General features: G+C 41.6%; 1 protein-coding gene across 4 annotated transcripts in view; it reads left to right on the plus strand.

Moving 5' to 3' along the window:
* The window catches only part of myrf.S (myelin regulatory factor S homeolog), an 84,164-nt gene extending 62,474 nt beyond the window's left edge, over positions 1-21,690 (plus strand). For 3 of the 4 annotated variants that reach the window (XM_041560878.1, XM_041560879.1, XM_041560881.1), the window contains 15 exons: positions 1,927-2,038; positions 4,536-4,645; positions 4,804-4,949; positions 5,886-5,961; positions 6,080-6,162; positions 9,042-9,110; positions 10,653-10,733; positions 10,829-10,902; positions 14,117-14,254; positions 15,694-15,924; positions 16,427-16,514; positions 16,606-16,680; positions 16,794-16,896; positions 18,485-18,589; positions 20,517-21,690. In XM_041560878.1, coding sequence (XP_041416812.1) covers positions 1,927-2,038; positions 4,536-4,645; positions 4,804-4,949; positions 5,886-5,961; positions 6,080-6,162; positions 9,042-9,110; positions 10,653-10,733; positions 10,829-10,902; positions 14,117-14,254; positions 15,694-15,924; positions 16,427-16,514; positions 16,606-16,680; positions 16,794-16,896; positions 18,485-18,589; positions 20,517-20,600 — 1,575 coding nt within the window. In that variant the 3' untranslated portion in view covers positions 20,601-21,690. The remainder of the gene's footprint in view (positions 1-1,926; positions 2,039-4,535; positions 4,646-4,803; positions 4,950-5,885; positions 5,962-6,079; positions 6,163-9,041; positions 9,111-10,652; positions 10,734-10,828; positions 10,903-14,116; positions 14,255-15,693; positions 15,925-16,426; positions 16,515-16,605; positions 16,681-16,793; positions 16,897-18,484; positions 18,590-20,516) is intronic. The other variant, XM_041560880.1, reaches the window with a different exon arrangement.
* The last annotated feature ends 484 nt before the right edge of the window (positions 21,691-22,174 follow it).

Below are 22,174 nucleotides of genomic sequence, written 5' to 3' on the forward strand. Positions count from 1 at the left end.
TTGTGCTGCACTGATAAAACTGGTGTGTTTGCTTCAAAAATACAACTATAGTTTATATAACCAATCTGCTGTGTAGTCACGGGGCAGCCATTCAAGCACAGGACACACAGTAGATAACAGATAAGTACTACTTTAGTTTATATAAACAAGCTGCTGTGTAGCCATGGGGGCAGCCATTCAAGCACAGGATACACAGTAGATAACAGATAAGTACTACTATAGTTTATATAAACAAGCTGCTGTGTAGCCATGGGGGCAGCCATTCAAGCACAGGATACACAGTAGATAACAGATAAGTACTACTATAGTTTATATAAACAAGCTGCTGTGTAGCCATGGGGGCAGCCATTCAAGCACAGGATACACAGTAGATAACAGATAAGTACTACTATAGTTTATATAAAACAAGCTGCTGTGTAGCCATGGGGGCAGCCATTCAAGCACAGGATATACAGTAGATAACAGATAAGTACTACTATAGTTTATATAAACAAGCTGCTGTGTAGCCATGGGGGCAGCCATTCAAGCACAGGATACACAGTAGATAACAGATAAGTTCTACTATAGTTTATATAAACAAGCTGCTGTGTAGCCATGGGGGCAGCCATTCAAGCACAGGATAGACAGTAGATAACAGATAAGTACTACTATAGTTTATATAAACAAGCTGCTGTGTAGCCATGGGGGCAGCCATTCAAGCACAGGATACACAGTAGTTAACAGATAAGTACTACTATAGTTTATATAAACAAGCTGCTCAAACAATGCTGAAAAAGGAGAAAAGGCACAGGATAAACAGCAGATAACAGATAAGCTCTGTAGAATACAATGTGATTTTTCAGACCTTATCTGTTATCTACTGTGTATGCTGTGCTTGAATGGCTGTCCCCATGGCTACACAGCAGCTTGTTTATATAAACTATAGTAGTACTTATCTGTTATCTATTGTGTATCCTGTGCTTGAATGGCTGTCCCCATGGCTACACAGAAGCTTGTTTATATAAACTATAGTAGTACTTATCTGTTATCTACTGTGTATCCTGTGCTTGAATGGCTGCCCCCATGGCTACACAGCAGCTTGTTTATATAAACTATAGTAGTACTTATCTGTTATATATTGTGTAACCTGTGCTTGAATGGCTGCCCCCATGGCTACACAGCAGCTTGTTTATATAAACTATAGTAGTACTTATCTGTTATCTACTGTGTATCCTGTGCTTGAATGGCTGCCCCCATGGCTACACAGCAGCTTGTTTATATAAACTATAGTAGTACTTGTCTGTTATCTACTGTGTATCCTGTGCTTGAATGGCTGCCCCCATGGCTACACAGCAGCTTGTTTATATAAACTATAGTAGTACTTATCTGTTATCTACTGTGTATCCTGTGCTTGAATGGCTGCCCCCATGGCTACACAGCAGCTTGTTTATATAAACTATAGTAGTACTTATCTGTTATCTACTGTCTATCCTGTGCTTGAATGGCTGCCCCCATGGCTACACAGCAGCTTGTTTATATAAACTATAGTAGTCTTTCTAAAGCAAACACACCAGTTGTACCAATACAGAGCAACAGTACATTATATTGTCATTCCTTTAAACGCTTTCATTTTTTGGTGTTGCTGTTCCTTTAAATAAACAAGATGATACAAGGGAATCGGGATTAGGAGCAAAACAACCTCTGCAGGTCAAAATCTGATACAACTATGGTACCTGTTAACAGAATACCCAGGACCTGGGGCTTTTCAGATAAGGGGTCTATCCGTAATTTGAATCTCCAAACGTATCTGGATAACGGGTTTCCAGATAACGGATCCCATACCTGCAGTGGCAAGGTTTGCAGTAGAATGAAGGATAGAACTACTAATGGCTAATAACAGGCTAATCTCTTATATCTGCTAATGGTCTGGTTTCTTTGCATTTTCAGGTGGATACAACAGAACAGTTGAAACGGATCTCTCAGATGCGCCTTGTTCATTATCACTACAAACCTGAGTTTGCCAGCACTGTGGGACTAGATGAAAATGCAGCAGAAACAGGTCAGTCTTCCAGACTCTCTACTCTATTTCTCCAACTCTGCAGAACCAGTGGCTACAGCAAAATAATCCTCCAAATAGAATCCCAGTTTATCTGTTTAAATCTGGCTCCATGATCTCTGTCCCTGCAGCTGGAGTTGGAAACAGTAAAGGGGATGTAAAGGCAAAAATAAAATCCAATACAAATCTCTACACAGTCGCCGACTGCTCTACAGGGAAACAAACAAAGCTGCTTGAGTTCTGCATGGCTAGGAAGTAAGGCGGGGGCTCCCCCTGCTGTTCATAAGTATGATTGTTTCCCTGCAGAGCAGTTAGGGACCGTCTGACAATTCCTATCCACAGCAGTAAATGAAGGGAGAATTTCACTGCATACAGTCAGGTTTCTTATAAAAACGATACACATTTATTAATTAAAGTATATTGGAGATAGGTTTCATTTTCATTAAAGAAAGTAAAAATGGGATTTTATTTTTTTGCCTTTACATGCCCTTTAAGAAACTCTAAAATAGTAGCTGTGCTGTGTAGCCATGGGGGCAGCCAAGCTAAAAAAAGGAGAAAAGGCACAGGATACACAGCTGATAACAGATAAGCTCTGTAGTACAGGTATGGCATCTGTTATCCAGAAAGCTCTAAATTATGGAATGGCCATCTCCCACAGACTCTATTTTATCCAAATAATCAAAATTTTTAAAAATGATTTCCTTTTTCTCTGTAATAATAAAACAGTCGCTTGTACTTGATCCCAACTAAGATATAATTAATCCTTATTGGAAGCAAAACCAGCCTGTTGGGTTTATTTCATGTTTTCATGATTTTTTAGTAGATTTAATGTATGAAGATCCAAATTACCGAAAGATCTGTTTTCTGAAGACCCCAGGTCCCAAGCATTCTGGATAACAGGTCCCATACCTGTATACAATGGGATTCTTCAGAACTTATCTGTTATCTACTGTGTATCCTGTGCTTGAATGACTGCCCCCATGGCTACACAGCAGCTTGTTTATATAAACTATAGTAGTACTTATCTGTTATCTACTGTGTATCCTGTGCTTGAATGACTGCCCCCATGGCTACACAGCAGCTTGTTTATATAAACTATAGTAGTACTTATCTGTTATCTACTGTGTATCCTGTGCTTGAATGGCTGCTCCCATGGCTACACAGCAGATTGTTTATATAAACTATAGTAGTACTTATCTGTTATCTACTGTGTATCCTGTGCTTGAATGGCTGCCCCCATGGCTCCACAGCAGCTTGTTTATATAAACTATAGTAGTACTTATCTGTTATCTACTGTGTATCCTGTGCTTGAATGGCTGCCCCCATGGCTACACAGCAGCTTGTTTATATAAACTATAGTAGTACTTATCTGTTATCTACTGTGTATCCTGTGCTTGAATGGCTGCCCCCATGGCTACACAGCAGCTTGTTTATATAAACTATAGTAGTACTTATCTGTTATCTACTGTGTATCCTGTGCTTGAATGGCTGCCCCCATGGCTACACAGCAGCTTGTTTATATAAACTATAGTAGTACTTATCTGTTATCTACTGTGTATCCTGTGCTTGAATGGCTGCCCCCATGGCTACACAGCAGCTTGTTTATATAAACTATAGTAGTACTTATCTGTTATCTACTGTGTATCCTGTACTTGAATGGCTGCCCCCATGGCTACACAGCAGCTTGTTTATATAGTAGAGTTTCTGATGCAAACACAGAAGTTTTACCAGTGCAGGGCAACATTATAGATTATATTGTCATTCCTTTAAAACACTTTTATTTTTTAGTGTTACTGTTCCTTTAAGTGTGGAGGGTGAGGGAGGGCAGCATCACTGTGGCTGCCCAGGGTCCAAAACTCCCCAGTCTTCTTTTGGAACAAATCTCACCTTATTAGTGTAACAGCAACCGATTCTCTTTCTTTTCTGACTGCAACACTTAGAGGATAAGTAAACCTTTAAAACAAGTGAATGTAAAATTGATGAGGGGGCTATTCTAAGCACTTTTGTCATTTACATTCATTATTTATTTTGTTTTTAATTCCAAGATAGGGATACATGTACTGTTAATATGAATGAATTGTGTTACAACAGCGCCACCTGCTGGTCAGTTTCCCACCAGTCTGACCACCAAGTAGTCAAGGAAGTTGTCAGGAGAAAGAAAGAGGCTGCTCTGATGTTCTTCTGCTTAGGAAAGATGTGAGAAAGGTTTCTATTTTTTATCTTAAGCAGAAGAACATCAGATCAGCCTCTTTCTTTCTCCTGACAACTTCCTTGACTACTTGCTGGTCAGACTGGTGGGAAACTGACCAGCAGGTGGCGCTGTTGTAACACAATTCATTCATATTAACAGCACATGTATCCCTTAATATCTTGGAATAAAACCAAAATAAATAATGAATGTACATTGCAAAATATCTTAGAATAGCCCCCTCATCAATTTTATATTCACTTATTTTAAAGGTTTACTTATCCTTTAAGGCGGAACCTTCTTTTTCTGCAGGGGTGATCGCTCAGGAGGTGCAGGAGATTCTCCCTGAAGCAGTTAAGGAAAGTGGAGATTTGGTATGTGCAAATGGAGAGACCATTGAAAACTTCCTGGTAGTAAACAAGGTAAGTCAGAGTAAAGCTGTTGTTGAAGATGTTACTGTGTAAGAGACGGTTTGTTTGGGGGCAGCTGTTATTACTTAACCTTTTGGATGGGAAATGGAGACCTAATTGGAAGTAATGATACTTTGGACCTGAAACACCCCATCTTCCTGATCTCCAAGGAACGGATCTTCATGGAGAATGTGGGAGCTGTTAAGGAACTCTGCAAACTGACGGACAACCTGGAAACCCGCATTGATGAGCTGGAAAGGTGGAGCCGCAAACTGGCCAAACTCCGGAGGCTGGACAGCATGAAAAGCACTAACAGGTATTCATGAAGGAGTCTTTCTGTCCATATCAATTCACTCAAAAGTACTTCTTAAAAAATAAAATCCCATTTTTACTTTTTAACAAAAAAAAACCCAATCTCCAATATACTTTAATTAAAAAATGTGTACCGTTTTTATAAGAAACCTGACTGTATGCAGTGAAATTCTCCCTTCATTTACTGCTGTGGATAGGAATTGTCAGACGGTCCCTAACTGCTCTGTAGGGAAACAATCATACTTATGAACAGCAGGGGGAGCCCCCGCCTTACTTCCCAGCCATGCAGAACTCAAGCAGCTTTGTTTGTTTCCCTGTAGAGCAGTCGGCGACTGTGTAGAGATTTGCATTGGATTTTATTTTTGCCTTTACATCCTCTTTAATGTTTCCAACTCCAGCTGCAGGGACAAAGATCATGGAGACAGATTTAAACAGATAAACTGGGATTCTATTTGGAGGATTATTTTGCTGCAGCCACTGGTTCTGCAGAGTTGGAGAAAGTTTGTATTAAACAATCCAAAAACTATAAAATCCACATTAGATTACATGACAACACAGGACCCAGTGCAGTCTGTATATTCTGATTATTAATCAGTCTTGCTGTATCAGCTTCTGGCAGATATTATTTGACTTGTGCTGTTTTGATCATTTATGACGATCCCTAAGCAGCCCAGATCACACTGAGCATGTGCACAGTCTTGGTCTTGCAAAGATGTATAACAAAGTTACACGATGGTAACCCCCTGTGGCCAACTTTGAAAGCATAAATCATTTGTTTGATTAGACTTCTGGTGCAGTAAGTTCATGTTTATGTTTAGTATACAAAATACAGCATTTCTAGCCTGATTCTATTTTAGACTTTACTTCCCCTTTAAACCCTTCCCTTGTTGTGTAGATATTCCTGGTGTCACTCCATTAACGCCGCTCTGTTTACTTCTAGTCACAGCGGGAGTAGTCAGTTCAGCCGTGCAGGGAGTGTGCCTTATAAGCAACGTCCCCCCAAAGTCATGGGCAAGGTTAGTATTGTGTTATTGTGTGTAGTAGACAGTGGCTTCTTTGCTTTTGTCTGACACCTCCTGTGTAGCAGTGTCTCTATGTGATACCGTGTGTGTTATATTTCTCTGTCCAATCCAGACTGTCCCTGCAGGCCAAAGATGTGTCAGTCAGCGGTTCCTTCAGGCAATAATCATTGTTCTGGTTATTATCATGGCTTTCAGGTAAGAAAATCTATGAGGTTAACCTGGCTACATTACACAGCATTATGAACACATATATGCCCTGAGTATTTTAAAAGGGTTGTTCCCCTTTAAATGAACTTTTTTTGATGCAGAGAGGGATATTCTGAGACCATTTGCAATTGGTTTTTATTTTTTATTATTTGTAGTTTTTGTGTTATTTAGCTTTTTATTCAGCAGCTCTCCAGTTTGCAATGTCAGCAGTCTGGTTGCTAGGGTCCAAATTCCCCTAGCAACCATGCATTCATTTGAATAAGAGACTGGAATATGAATAGGAGAGGCCTGAATAGAAAGATTAGCAATACATAGTAGCAATAACAATAAGGGGGTTATTTATCAAAGTCCGAATTTATCTCAATATTTTCTGCTACAAACTCCCATCAAATCTGCTCGGGTTTTTTACGCTTATTTATTATTACATTTTCCCGAAAAGTTGCTTTGCGGGAAAAAAATCGGAGTTTCATTATTTTTTTGGATTTTTCATCCGATTTTCACAATTTTTTCACCCAAAAAATCTGATATCTTATGCTTTTTGCTAGGGATGCACCGAATCCAGGATTCGGTTCGGGATTCGGCCAGGATTCGGTCTTTTTCAGCAGGATTCGGATTCGGGCGAATCCTTCTGCCCAGCCGAATCAAATCCTAATTTGCATATGCACATTAGGGGCGGGGAGGGAAATTGCTTGATTTTTTGTCAGAAAACAAGGAATTAAAAAATGTTTTCCCCTTCCCACCTCTAATTTGCATATGCAAATTAGGGTTCGGATTCGATTCTTTATTTGGCCGAATCCATAATAGTGGATTCGGTGCATCCCTACGTTTTTGCCTGAAAACTTTGGGGTATTGCATGAAAACCCAGCGCACATCAAAAAATCATTCTCCCATTAACTTATATGCGACCTTGACAGGTCTGAGATGCCAGATTTCCAGATTGTGACTTTTCCATCCTCTTGGTTTAATAAATTCCGAAAAATTTAAAAAGTCAGATTTTAAAAGAAAAAAGTTTTCGTGATTTCTGCATTCGGAGTTTAGTAAATGACCCCCTAAATGTGTCACTTTCGAGAGCGTTTGTTTTTTTAGATGAGGTCGGTGACCCCCACACACACAACGTTGAAGTCTGGAAATGTCAGAAAAAGAAGACAAATAATTCCAAAACTTTAAAAAAGAAAAATGAAGACCAATTGCTTAGAATTGGCCATTTTATAAACTCAAGTTAACGTTAACTTAAAGGGCACCTGTTGGGTAAAAATGTTATCCCCAACCGAAGGTGAGGGCTAATAGAGCTGCATTCTGGTTGGGGATAACATTGTTTTTTGTTTTTTTTAAAAAAAAAACCTGTCCCCCGCCAGCGCTACGCTACCCGCACCGGAGCAGCCATGTCCTGTCACTCTCACTCGCATAATGAAAATGTGCCCGAAGCGCTCGTTATGCGCATGTGGCTGACTCAACATGGCTGCTCACACCTGGAGCTCCCTCCCAGTACGGGTAACGTAGCGCTGGCGGGGGGCATTTTTTAAAAAAAAAAAAAAACTGTTATCCCCCACCCGAATGCGGCTCTATTAGCCCACACCTTTGGTTGTGGATAACATTTTTACCCAACAGGTGCCCTTTAAAGGTGGTTACCCCCTTAATGGGAATGGTCTGGCACCATCAGCACCCCGTTTCCTCTGGGTCCCTAAAATATATCCTACCTGCCTCCCCCTGATGGCGACCCTGTTCATACCCAACAACCTTCAACTACCTCTACATTCATCCCCCAAGTCCTTATTTGTAGAATTCTTTCAATACCACGGCCCTTACTATGCGCACATTTAATCCTTCGAAATTCTCACCTACTGCATCGTGTTACTTACTATTTGTAATTACTAGGGATCCTGTCATCGGAAAACATGTTTTTTTCAAAACGCATCAGTTAATAGTGCTGCTCCAGAAGAATTCTGCACTGAAATCCATTTCTCAAAAGAGCAAACAGATTTTTTTATATTCAATTTTGAAATCTGACATGGGGCTAGACATTTTGTCAATTTCCCAGCTGCCCCTGGTCATGTGACTTGTGCCTGCACTTTAGGAGAGAAATGCTTTCTGGCAGGCTGCTGTTTTCCTTCTCAATGTAACTGAATGTGTCTCAGTGGGACATGGGTTTTTACTATTGAGTGCTATTCTTAAGGTGGCCATACACGGGCAGATAAAGCTGCCGATATCGGTCGTTTGGACCGATTTGACAGCTTATCTGCCCGTGTATTGCGGCTTCCGACGGGTCATCCCGATCGATATCTGCCCACGATATCGATCGGGAAGGTTGGATTTTTACCCGACCGACCCGTCGGAGCCGCTTGGCGCATCGTAATTCGATCGTTCGGCCATACGGCCGAACGCTCGAATTACCCCCGATATAGCCACGCAGTTTAGTGGCATATCGGGGAAAGATCCGCTCGTTTGGCGATGTCGCCAAACGAGCGGATCTTTAAGTCTATGGCCACCTTTAGATCTACCAGGCAGCTGTTATCTGGTTACCTTCCCATTGTTCTTTTGTTTGGCTGCTGGGGGGGGAGGGAGGGGGTGATATCACTCCAACTTGCAGTACAGCAGTAAAGAGTGATTGAAGTTTATCAGAGCACAAGGCACATGAGGCAGCTGGGAAATTGACAATATGTCTAGACCCATGTCAGATTTCAAAATTGAATATAAAAAAATCTGTTTGCTCTTTTGAGAAATGGATTTCAGTGCAGAATTCTGCTGGAGCAGCACTATTAACTGATGTGTTTTGAAAAAAAAAATTCTCATGACAGTATCCCTTTACTATTACACTATTTACATTTTCTCTATTTTCTTTAACATTTCCAATGGTTTCCTTTGTGCAGTGTCCTCTCCATGACAACACTGTATGTATTGAACTTGCGCAGTGAAGACGACTTGTTGGGCATCGACGGGTAAGCGACTTGGCTTCCTTAGGAGAAAGAAATATACAACCTTCTTATAGTTACACAGAGAGAACTCTCCTGATTCCATAGGACTGGAGACAAAGGAGTGCAGTACAGGAATGAACAAAAAAAGAGAAGGCAAAAAGGGAGAATAAGGAGAGATAAGAGTAGAAAGGGGCATAGGAACAAAACATCAGAACAAAAGTTGGATCTGGGGGTGGGGAGAACAGGTTGGCTTTGGCCTACTGCTTTCCACTTTTCATTCCAGATTAAAATGCCTTTATTAGCAGCAATGGCACAAACTGGCATTTTAGTCTGGTCTAAAAAGAGGAGTTCTGCCCAAATTATCCAAATTCAATGTGACATGTGCGGAGATTACAGTTTCTTGCTCTACCACCTTTGTTTTTCCCCATCCATTTCTCTCTTGTGTCCTACTTCCACCTTGACTTCTTCTCTCCACAACCTTCATGGTTTTCTCTCTCCCAAGATTCCCTTCCCTGCTATCCCCACCTTGTGTTCATTCCTTTCGGGCAGAGACACGCGCTCAAATTCGGGGAGATTAGTCGCCCAGCGACAAATCTCCTCTTCTTCAGGGCAACTAATCTCCCCGAACTGCCTCCCGCCGGCAAGAATGTAAATCGCCATTGGTATGGCAATCGGTGCGCTTCGTTTTTTGAAGTCGCTCGAAGTTGACTCACCAGGAAACTTCAGGCGACTTCAGCAAATGAAGCGATTCGAGTGCCATCCCGCCGACGATTTTCATCCTAGCCGGCGGGAGGCAGTTCAGGGCAGTGTCGGACTGGCCCACAGGGATACCAGGAAAAGTCCCGGTGGGCCCAGGTGTCAGTGGCCCCTCATGCTGCTGAACATTTGGCCTATTTCATGGCCATTCCCTATTTTTATGAGAACGAAGAGGCTAAATAGTTGGAAAAATAGATTATAGTATGTAAAGAAAAGAGACTAGGAGAATAGAGGTTGAGTGAGGAGAGGAAGAAAGGAGAGGCAGAGTGGGCCCCTGGTCTAAGATTAATTGGTGGGCCCCTGGTCAAAGTTTTTGGGTGGGCCCCTGGTGTCCCAGTCTGACACTAGTTCAGGGAGATTAGTCGCCCCAAAGAAGTGGCGATTTATCACCTGGCAACTAAATCTCCCTTAATCTGAGCGTGTGTCTCCGCCCTTTATCATCTAGTACAGGGCTGTCCAACTGGAGGCCCGTGGGCCGGATGTGGCCTTCCAAAGAATTTTTATGGCCCCCATTGTATGACATCATTTTAATATAATCTGGCTCTGGAACATGCTGAATGTGAAATAATTGGCCAACTACATGTGATACGTTGGACAGCAGTGGTCAAATGGAATCCACCCCTTCCCTTTTCTCTCTTTCATCCTCTCCTCCTTCTTCCACTTTTATCTTCTATTCTCCCCTCACCAATTCACCATCTGCTCCAACCTTCTCTCCATTTTTATCACTTTCTTATTTTGATCAATGTGAATATCTGCCACTATTTTTTCTTGCTTCCTGGTTCTTATGTCTCATGGTCTCATGTCTGGCAGCTCTATCACTCCGCCTGGTAGCTGTACTCTGACTTTCTTCCGACAGATCCGCCTTACTCTTCCTTATGCTCTATGCACTGGGTATGTCTCCATCTCTCTCGTATCTGTTTGAAAGCCTGAAGCCACCTCATTTCTTCCCTTCTGGTTTATTTCAATATTTTTTATCTTTTTTTTAGGTCTAGCCAAAACTTTGACACCACGCAACTGAAAGGCAACACAACCACTCCTCCGAATATAACGAAAAGTCCAGGTTGGTTTTGATCTGTGTAGAAATGTATTCACTACAGGTGGCCATAGATACACGATAATATCGTACAAAACACATTTTCGTACAATATTTAGTGTCTATATGATGGGAAGAGAGCTGACCGATATCGGGACAAGACTTGGATATCGGTCCAATGAGCCGTTGATCGGGCCGGTCGTACAATTTTGATCTGGCTCCTTTGAAGACACCCAAACATCGGCCATTAATAGTGCTGAATCATCAGATACAGTTAGAATTCTATTGTTTCTATATGTAAAATATCGATTCATCTCTACACGTGTGTATTGAAACGAACAATCTATCTTGGAAACATCTTTTCCAGGAAAGATCGTAATTGTTACATCTATGGGCACCTTAAAGGGATACTGTTATGGGGAAAAAAAAAATTTTTCAAAATGAATCAGTTAATAGTGCTGCTCCAGCAGAATTCTGCACTGGAATCCATTTCTCAAAAAAGCAAACTGATTTTTTTATATTCAATTTTGAAATCTGACATGGGGCTAGACATATTGTCAGTTTCCCAGCTGCCCCAAGTCATGTGACTTGTGCTCTGATAAACTTCAATCACTCTTTACTGCTGTACTGCAAGTTGGAGTGATATCACCCCCTCTTTCCCCGCCAGCAGCCAAACAAAAGAACAATGGGAAGGTAACCCGATAGCAGCTCCCTAACACAAGATAACAGCTGCCTGGTCGATCTAAGAACAACACTCAATAGTAAAAACCCATGTCTCACTGAGACACATTCAGTTACATTGAGAAGGAAAAACAGCAGCCTGCCAGAAAGCATTTCTCTCCTAAAGTGCAGGCACAAGTCACATGACCAGGGGCAGCTGGGAAATTGACAAAATATCTAGCCCCATGTCAGATTTCAAAATTGAATATAAAAAAATCTGTTTGCTCTTTTGAGAAATGGATTTCAGTGCAGAATTCTGCTGGAGCAGCTCTATTAACTGATTCATTTTGGGAAAAAAAATTTTTTCCCCATGACAGTATCCCTTTAAGGAAACTCATTAATACAATGCCTCCAGAGCCCTGCCTTCCAAAGTTCCCTAGTTGACCACCATTTGTCATACATGTTAATAACATTAGTCCATGTCTGGCAGGATTGTGGTGGTGATCACCAACCAGGAGCATCTATAGTTTTAGTTACTGTTACCACCTGACCAGTAAAAGTGATGTTATTAATAGGCGAGGTAGATAAAAATATAGAAAGGCTGGTATTTTGGGCAAGAAAAGCCGGAGTTAGAACAGATACTTGAACTGTGCATGTGACTGCCACCCGGAGAGCTTGGGAACAGATATCAAGTGGCTACAGGTGGCAGTTGCAAACAGTTACAGCAAATAGGGCAGTATTGGGGGTCAACAGTATTGGGGAAAGTTTATAAAAGAGAAGTTACAGTATATAAATGGGTTTCTTTGTCCTTTAATTAATCAAAAGGTATTTTTTAATGAATATATATTCCTAGAATAAGTAAAGACCAAATGATCTAAACAGCTTGCAAATTATCTGGTTCAGCCAATAAAGGTATTATATAAACTCCACATTTTGGGGTTATTCACTGGACTGGTTTCTAAAGCCGACTCTACATGGGACAACAAGCTTGACCCCTCCAGAATGAGAGCAGCTTATCATAATCCGGGATGTCATTTAAGGCAGAAATAAATGACGGAATTTTGCTCATAAATCTCACAATAAACAAAGCGGCAAATTTATTAAAGGACGAATTTTCGCCTGCGAAGGTTTCGCCTGCGAAGGTTTCGCCGCGCTTCATGCCACTTAGCCAGGCGCAAATTTGTTACAACGCTAATTCACTAAAATGCGTCTCGGCAGCCGAACGCCGGCGAAGTTTCGGTCATGTTAATTCGTCAGCGCGAGCATTTCGTAACAAACTTTCGCTAACGTTGGCAAGCGAAACTTTGATAGTAATCTTAGGCTTAGGTCAATTTCAAGGTCGTATATATGTTTACAAATGTCCAAGGAAGCAAAATAAAAAGATCTTCGAATTCCCTAGACATGAGCCCACCCTAAAACAAACGTGGCATGGTTGAGAAGAAAATGTTCATAAAAATCTTTAAAAGTTAGAACTTTTAAAGACAATTCCGCTTTAAAATATGAAAAAAAACACCAGCGTTTTTTTTAGAACTTTTATGACTTTTCGGCCTACAGGATATGATGTCACTGACATAAGATTGAGGAGGATGTAGCTTCATCTTATCAGTTTGCCAGGTCTAAAGGTGGCCATAGACGTAGAGATCCGCTAGTTTGACGATGTCGCCAAACAAGCGGATCTCTTCCCGATATGCCCACATTGAGGTGGGCGATATCGGGCTGATCTGAATCATAATGCATCCGATACGGGCAGTCGGATTGCGGGACCACATAAACGCACAGATGCGACCGCGATCCGACGGTTAAAAAATCCAGTTGAATCTGTGCGTTTATGTGGCCCCTTGATCAATCGGGTAGCCCGTCGGATGGCCCCACACACGGGCCAATAAGATGCCGACTCGGTCTCTCGTCAGCTTTTATCGGCCCGTGTATGGGGGCCTTTTCGGTGGCGAAGGAAACTCTGGTGAAAGAGGTTACGTTCTGTAAAATTCACACTTTAGTGAATTTGCGGAGTAACGATCGTTCACCTGAGCAAAAATTCACCTGGCGATAGGGCGCTGATCGTAGGAGAATCATCAGCACACAGGAGTTTAGTTAAGCAGGGCAAGCCCTTGCAATTTTATTAAATGCAGTGCAACGTTTCCATAGGGCGCTGATCTACAATAGCGACGGCCTCTTTCGATAGCGAATTGTCCTCTACGCCTGTTCATAAATTTTCGCTAGTGACCGCCACTTAATTTTAGTAAAATTGAGTAAAGTCTCAATTGATGTGACTGCAGTAAACCCCGAGCTTAAGCAGCCGTTACAGTGTCCATTTATGCTTTTGGGCAGGGGTGTAAATACTACAATCACTATACTAGTCCTGTCTCATATTGTCTGCTTCAGCCATAGATGCTGATAGCAAAAGCACAATCCATATTTGTCTTGCAATTTAGAGATACTGAGTAAAGCAGCTGCACAAATACTGCAATGCTAAGTAACTAGGGATTCACCAGTTATTGGCTATAACAGTTGGCACATATTGGTCAATGCTGCTGTGCCCGCACTGAACTCTGTGATAAATTGTCTCCATGTTATTCCACAGACTGGCATCAAGATCCTCCGCTCACCATTAACCTCTGCATGAATCCTCCTTGTGAAGCCGTCTGCTGCCCTCGTATTCTAAGCTCACCGTCTCCCACCATCACCTGGAAAACCTCAGCCGAAACCATCGCACAGACAGGTGGGAAACTGGCAAAGCATCTGCTGAACCCTATTACTGTATTAATACATTTCAGGGATTTCCCAACCTGGAAATAGACCAGTCCCTGAGATATAAAGTGGTTTTTCTGGATCTATATAATATATTCTTTTTGCTACAGTCAGGCTCTCCCTAAGATGAATTTATATACTATATGAGTTGTTTGCTTTTATATTTGCACAAGAATTCTACATTGCTATATAGTTGCTATTATTAGCGACCGTGGCTACTAGATGTTGTTAATTCTTATAGGGATGCACCAAATCCAGGATTTGGTTTGAGATACGGCCGAATCCTTCTGCCCGGCCGAACGGAATCCGAGGGAAATCGCGTGACTTTTTGTCACATAACAAGGAAGTAAAAAATGTTTTTCCCTTCCCACCCCTAATTTGTATATGCAAATTAGGATTCGGATTCAGTTCAGTGTTTGGCCGAATCTTTCGCGAAGGATTCGGCCGAATCCAAAATAGTCGATTCGGTGCATCCCTAATTTCTTATATTTTCAGCATGAGGCAAAGTAAGAACCTTGCGTTAGTCAGCACTTTACCAAGGGTGATGAATAGCGTCTCCAGGTGAAGTAAAAGAGCTGTATTTTCTTTATTATACCTGGAAATATGGCTGCTTTTAATGCAGAGTATTATTGCACTTGCAGCTCCATATCAGGGCTGTTGCCGAGGCAGCATTAACCCCAGGATTGCACCTGCACACCCCTAGATCCCCCCTCTTCTATATCAAAGATTTTTTTTTAGAGACATTAATGAGTAAAGGGATTCTGTCATGATTTTTATGGTGTCGTTTTTATTTCTAAATGACACTGTTTACACTGCAAATAATTGACTGTACAATATAAAATGTCATTCCTGAAGCAGCAAGTGTATTTAGTTGTAATATTGGTGTGTAGGTGCATCTCAGGTCATTTTGCCTGGTCATGTGATTTCAGAAAGAGCCAGCACTTTAGGATGGAACTGCTTTCTGGCAGGCTGTTGTTTCTCCTACTCAATGTAACTGAATGTGTCTCAGTGGGACCTGGATTTTACTATTGGGTGTTGTTCTTAGATCTACCAGGCAGCTGTTATCTTGTGTTAGGGAGCTGCTATCTGGTTACCTTCCCATTGTTCTTTTGTTTGGCTGCTGGGGGGGAAAGGGAGGGGGGTGATATCACTCCAATTTGCAGTACAGCAGTAAAGAGTGATTGAAGTTTATCAGAGCACAAGTCACATGACTGGGGGCAGCTGGGAAATTGACAATATATCTAGCCCCATGTCAGATTTCAATATTAAATATAAAAAAATCAGTTTGCTCTTTTGAGAAATGGATTTCAGTGCAGAATTCTGCTGGAGCAGCACTATTAACTGATGTGCTTTGAAAACAACATCTTTCCCCATGACAGTATCCCTTTAATATTCCCATGTACCCCATAGACCCTGCTTCATCCACAATTATTAAGAAAGGAAAGTCTCGCAATCTGGACAAGAACCGCAACTCCCTGCAGACCCTTCCCAGACCAGTCAGTCCGTTGCCACCTCACACCCAGGGCAAAAATAAACACAGCCCCAACAGTCTTCCAGTGCAGGACGTCCGCAGTAGGAGGAGCTTGGAGGAGGAAAGTACGCCCGTTACACCAATGGACAAGACTCAAGGGAATAGTAATGGTAACGGAATCATCTTTTATATTGGGCCTGCCTGTATTTATTCGTACAGGTATGGGATCGGTTTTTCGGAAACCTGTTATCCAGAAAGGTCCTTATTACGGAATGGCCATAGACTCCATTTTATCCAAATTTAAAAAATGTATTTCCTTTTTTTGTGTAATAATAAAACAGTAGCTTGTACTTGATCCCAACTAAAATATAATTAATCCTCATTGGAAGCAAAACCAGCCTATTGGGTTTATTTAAGGTTTAAAGGATTTTCTAGTGGACTTACGGTATGAAGATCCAAATTACGGAAAGATCCGTTATCCGGAAGACCCCAGGTCCCGAGCATTCTGGATAACAGGTCCCATACCTGTATACAGTATGTGTCTGGACTGTTTTAGCACCAACATGGAGCCACGCTGTCTTGACTCAATATTGGTGGCCAAACAATCCCATCTTCACTGGCTGGAGCTGCTCCTATAGGCTATTCTCAGTGACTATGTCTCTCCCTAAACAGGATCTCGCTACTCTCTTACTTCCTTGCGGCTGCTGGAGACGGACACATTCATTACTAACCAATCATGTGCCTCGCTGGATACCTGTGGGTGAGTGTCACTCGTCAGTCTGTATAGGAGACAATGCGGAGTTATATACCTGTCCAGGTAACACATCTCTGGTATTTCTCTTCTTTCCCAGGTCAGGAAATTACACCTATAAACTCCCCATCAGCAAATACAGTCCTCTGTCCGGCAGCCTCACCCTGGAGCTCAAGTGAGTTTAAGTTCCATGGGATCCCTTCCTCTCACCGATGCCCGTTCAATGCATTTATATATATATATATCTATATATATATACTTCACGATCTAACAAAGATCTCATTTCAGTTCCTCCTCACCTGTATCAGTGAACTTTTGTGAAACATCAGAAGGAAAGGGCTGCCAGGAATCAGCAGCCGTCACATCTCCCAGGAATCAAGGCTGCCCCCAGGTAAACTAAAATGGAATATTTGAATAGTTGGGCCTACAGCCAGGGCAAGATTTAGAAGGAGATTATGGCAATGCAGGAAGGCTTAGGCTCTATAGTAGATGCTCCCAAACTTAATTAGAAGGAGCATCTGGACAATACAGGAAAGCTAAGGCTCTGTATTAGGTGCTCCAAAACTTTAGGCTTGGCCTAAAGTTTAAGAGCAGCGGCTGGGGGAGTCTAGCCTGGATGCCAGTTATGATAAGTAGAAGGCTCTATATTAGATGTCCCCAAACTTAATTAGAAGGAGTTTCTGGCAATGCAGGAAGGCTAAGGCCCTATATTAGATGCTCCAAAATTTAATTAGAAGAAGATTCTGGCAATGCAGGAAGACTAATTCGCCTCTATATTAGATGCTCCAAAATTTAATTAGAAGAAGATTCTGGCAATGCAGAAAGGTAAATGCCCTATATTAGATGCTCCAAAATTTAATTAGAAGGAGATTCTTGCAATGCAGGAAGGTTGAGGCTCTATATTAGATGCTCCCAAACTTAATTAGAAAGAGATTATGTCAATGCAGGAAGGCTAAGGCTCTATGTTAGATGCTCCAAAATTTAATTGGAAGAAGATGCTGGCAATGCAGGAAGACTAAGGGGTAAATTTATCAAAGAGTGAAGTTCCGCCACTAGAGTGAAATTCCGCAGCTCTCCATTTATTTCTATTGGATTTTGAAAGGCGTATTTATCAATGGGTGAAAGTGAAATTTCACCCTTTGATAAATAAGCCTTTAAAAACCCCATAGAAATGAATGGGAAGTGGCGGAATTTCACTCTAGTGGCGGAACTTCACTATTAACTTCACTCTTTGATAAATATACCCCTTAGGCCCTATATTAGATGCTCCAAACTTAATTAGAAGGTGATTCTGGCAATGCAGGAAGGCTAAGGCTCTATATTAGATGCTCCCAAACTTAATTAGAAGGAGATTCTGGCAATGCAGAAAGGTAAATGCCCAATATTAGATGCTCCAAAACTTAATTGGAAGATTCTGGCAATGCAGATAGGAAAAGGCTCTATATTAAGGGCTAGTCCACACGGGGAGATAGCGACGCGTTTGCGGTCGCGGCGACAAAGCGCCGCGACAGTCGCCGCGACCGGCGCAGGCGACAGTTTTGTATGGGCGCCTATGTAAAAACGCCTGTGCTAACCACACGAGGCGATGCGCTTTTCAACAGTCGCCTGAAAATGCCTCGCCAGGCTTTTTCAGGCGACTGTTGAAAAGCGCATCGCCTCGTGTGGTTAGCACAGGCGTTTTTACATAGGCGCCCATACAAAACTGTCGCCTGCGCCGGTCGCGGCGACCGCAAACGCGTCGCTATCTCCCCGTGTGGACTAGCCCTAAATGTTCCCAGACTTAATTAGAAGGAGATTCTGGCAATGCAGGAAGGCATAGGCTCTATATTAGGTGCTCCCAAACTTAATTAGATGGAGCGTCTACTAATTATACTTATTGTAACACTGGGGAGGAGGCACATGGATTATTGGGAAGACCATGCCAGTGAACATAGTAAGGCAATGCCACACGTTTAAAATGTCTCTTCTCTCCATCACAGGGGACAGATGTGTGTGTCATGCAGGTCTCTCCCACGTCTCATTTATGGTCCCTGCAGTTACTTCCCTCGCAAGATTTCACCTTCCACCTGCGCGTGTCTCCTCCGGTGAGCTCCTTATTCCCTCTCCTCATTCTGCTTCCTCACTGTATCGTTCTGGAACCAAATGTTATTTTATCTTTATCATCACATGATCATAGAAATGGCTTCTGCAACCCATAAGCTTCTCAACGGCCACCCAGAACACACTGAGCATGTGCAGTGTCATAGACACTCAAAAGATGGCCCAACAAGATCCAAGATGGCGACAACCTTAAAGGAGACATGTAGGATAAATGAAAAAGCCCTTATTTTGCAGGCAGTAAAGTATATATATTATATTATATTTTAATATATATATATATATATATATATATATATATATATATATATATATATATATATATATATATATATATATATATATATATATATATATATATATATAACCATAAGATGCCTTCTGCACTCACTTAATTGGGAGAAATGCCCTGGTGCTAACAGAATATGTATATGAAAAAGCTGTTGCACAAACAGGGTCTTTGCAAAAAAAAAAAAGTTTCCACAATTTATTAAACCAATCGACGTTTCGGGTCTTTATCAAGATACTAGCAATCACAATTAACAAGCTATATATAGAGAGAAACTCACGAAGCCACGGCCCCCACCAAGTGAAAAAAGTCCAAAAGATCAGGCATAGCTTTCCCAGCATGCTCCGTTGTCCCAAATTAGAACCTAAAAGTGAAACATATGTATATTTTAAGAAGACAATAAGTTACAGTGTATATTTCAGGCAAGATTATAATAATAAACATGTATCAACCATTAAAAATACTCCATCAGCGGCTATTTAAGAATGATACAAAAGAAAAATACTCGTTAAGACCCTTGGGGGCAAACGCTATTCGGAAGGTTTCCCTTTGAAACCTTCTGGATTCTATTTGGAGGATTATTTTGCTGCAGCCACTGGTTCTGCAGAGTTGGAGAAAGTTTGTATTAAACAATACAAAAACTATAAAATCCACATTAGATTACATGACAACACAGGAGCCAGTGCAGTCTGTATATTCTGATTATTAATCAGTCTTGTTGTATCGGCTTCTGGAAGATATTATTTGCTGTTTTGATCATTTATGACGATCCCTAAGCAGCCCAGACCACACTGAGCATGTGCACAGTCTTAGTCTTGCAAAGATGTATAACAAAGTTACAAGATGGTGACCCCCTGTGGCCAACTTTGAAAGCATAAATCATTTGTTTGATTAGGCTTGTGGTGCAGTAAGTTCATGTTTATGTTTAGTATACAAAATACAGCATTTCTAGCTTTATTCTATTTTAGAGTTCACTTCCCCTTTAAATGTTAAACAAGTAGAATAATGTCTTTCAATATGATATAGAAGTACTTATTGTTTTGAACAGAAAACATTCTAAATAGTCATTACAGAGTGAGTTATAACTGTAGCAATCCCAAAGTTCGAGATTCGCAACTAGAATCAAATCGGTCCCAAAATATTGACCGCGTTTTGATAAAAGATTGAAGAAACCGTCTTTCTGAGACCCACTCTGCCTCCCATCCAGTAGTACAGGGCTACAGAAGCAATACATTTGATGTATTTTAGGGCAGAGACACACGGTCAGATTCGGGGAGATTAGTCGCCCGGCGACAAATCTCCTCTTCCTCGGCGACTAATCTCCCCGAACTGCCTTCCCGTTGGATAGAATGTAAATCCCCGGAGTGATTCGTTTTCCAAAGTTGCCTCATGTGGAAACTTTGGGCGACTTGGGAAAACGAAAGGTTCCAAGGGCCATCCCACCGGCGATTTACATTCTAGTCGGCGGGAAGGCAGTTCGAGGAGATTAGTTGCCCCGAAGAAGAGGAGATTTTATGCCGGGCGACTAATCTCCCCGAATCTGAGCGTGTGTCTCTGCCCTTAGGTCTGGAGCTGAGCAAGATTTCGATTCATTGATAAGATGCCCCTCTCCTTCTATCCTGCAGGCTGCCTCGGCCTGTGACGATCTCTCCATTGATCCCTCGCAAGTTACAGACTATTATTTCACATTTTATCGGCTTTGCGACTAATCCCCGGTGCAGGTGACAGCGGCAGAGAATTACCTGCCTACAATAGTTTTCCCTCCTTAAACTGGAAAGAGGCTGACCCTAAAAGCCCCCCAAACAGACTGCGGGCAGCCACGGGGCCCCTCACTGGAAGCGCAACACTGGAGCAGACGGAGCACCACTGGAACTTTATGGGTCAACTGGAAGCAAGAAAACACTGGATCTAGAGGGGGGTCTACGCTTAACTGGAGGCAAGACAATAGAGCAATAAGCAGGAGGAATGGATTAACAATGAGTGCAGACCCTCTTATTGAATTATTGTGATTCTGTTACAAACCTTCCATTCCCCACCTTTGTTTATCTACGTTACAGGAAAATTTGCACCCTTGCCCCCCCCCATCTGTCTCACCTCCCACGAAGGGTTTCGCCAAAGCGTTTGTATAAGCGAGCGGCAGCCCGACCAATGAGAAGTTACTGAAAGTTTTGGACAATTTTTTTTTTTTTTTTAGCATTTTATGTGGATTTTTTATTTTCTCTTTTTCTTGTTGGAGAATCTGTGTTTTTTTTTGTATTTAATTGTCTAACCACTGAAGTGCACTTATTATTATTATTATTATTAACGCGGCAGTGAGAACCAAAAAACACCCCCGCGCTCTATAGTTTGGGCAGGCGCAACCATTTTGCTCAGCAGGGGTGGGGTTGATGGCGCACCAAAGACTCTTTGAGAGAGCGCAGAGCCGTGCAAATCGATGTCGTCGCATAAACCGAAAGTCTTGCAATTTAATGCCGAAAAGTCTTTTTTTTTCCTTCCCTCCTTATTACAAATGATGCTCTTAAATTTTAATTTGTATTGTAAATAGTTTCCTTGCAATAATCAGAGACGCTAATCGCCTGGAACAGTTTAACCAATTCAAAGCACAAGGGATTAACCCGTTGGTAAGGTGCCTCGTTTCAGGGAATTGGTTAAACCCTATTTTTTAAACGTTTAATTTTTTTTTTTTTTTCAGATTTGTATTTATATTTCCCCATGTTCCTGCCCTATCCCGCTCTGACTCTTCCTGGGACTGGATAATCCTGTCTGCAACATAAATACCCACAATATATAGTGAATAAAGTACCCCCTCTTGTAAATTATAAGGATATTATTACCTTATACAGGTCATGGAACTCCGAGGTAACTTCTAATATCCTCATATTTTGCAACAAAGGGAACTTTATTTATTATAATACACGAGTTTCAGTGAGTCATGTGACAGTAATGACATCAGAAAAATGACATCAGAACTCACCGTTTATAACTGATGACATCAGAACTCACCGTTTATAAGGATATAATTTAATATAAGATATTCATGGCTTTTGTGTATTATAAATGTATAAATAATTCTTTGTACTCCGACCGGTGTTTTTTGGGTCTGTGAAAACTGGGAAATTCTCACAGAGAAAACACGGCTTTATTAAATGCACAATGGCGTAACATCAGTGGGCGTGTGTCAGCTCTGTTGGTTGCTGCTGATGTAGGAGTGCAAACAAGATGTTGTCGAATGCCAGTTAGCAGAACTGAATCCCGAAATGTACCAGACAAAAGCGGCCTATAC

This window comes from Xenopus laevis, chromosome 4S (assembly GCF_017654675.1).
Source record: "Xenopus laevis strain J_2021 chromosome 4S, Xenopus_laevis_v10.1, whole genome shotgun sequence".
Lineage (NCBI taxonomy): Eukaryota > Metazoa > Chordata > Amphibia > Anura > Pipidae > Xenopus > Xenopus laevis.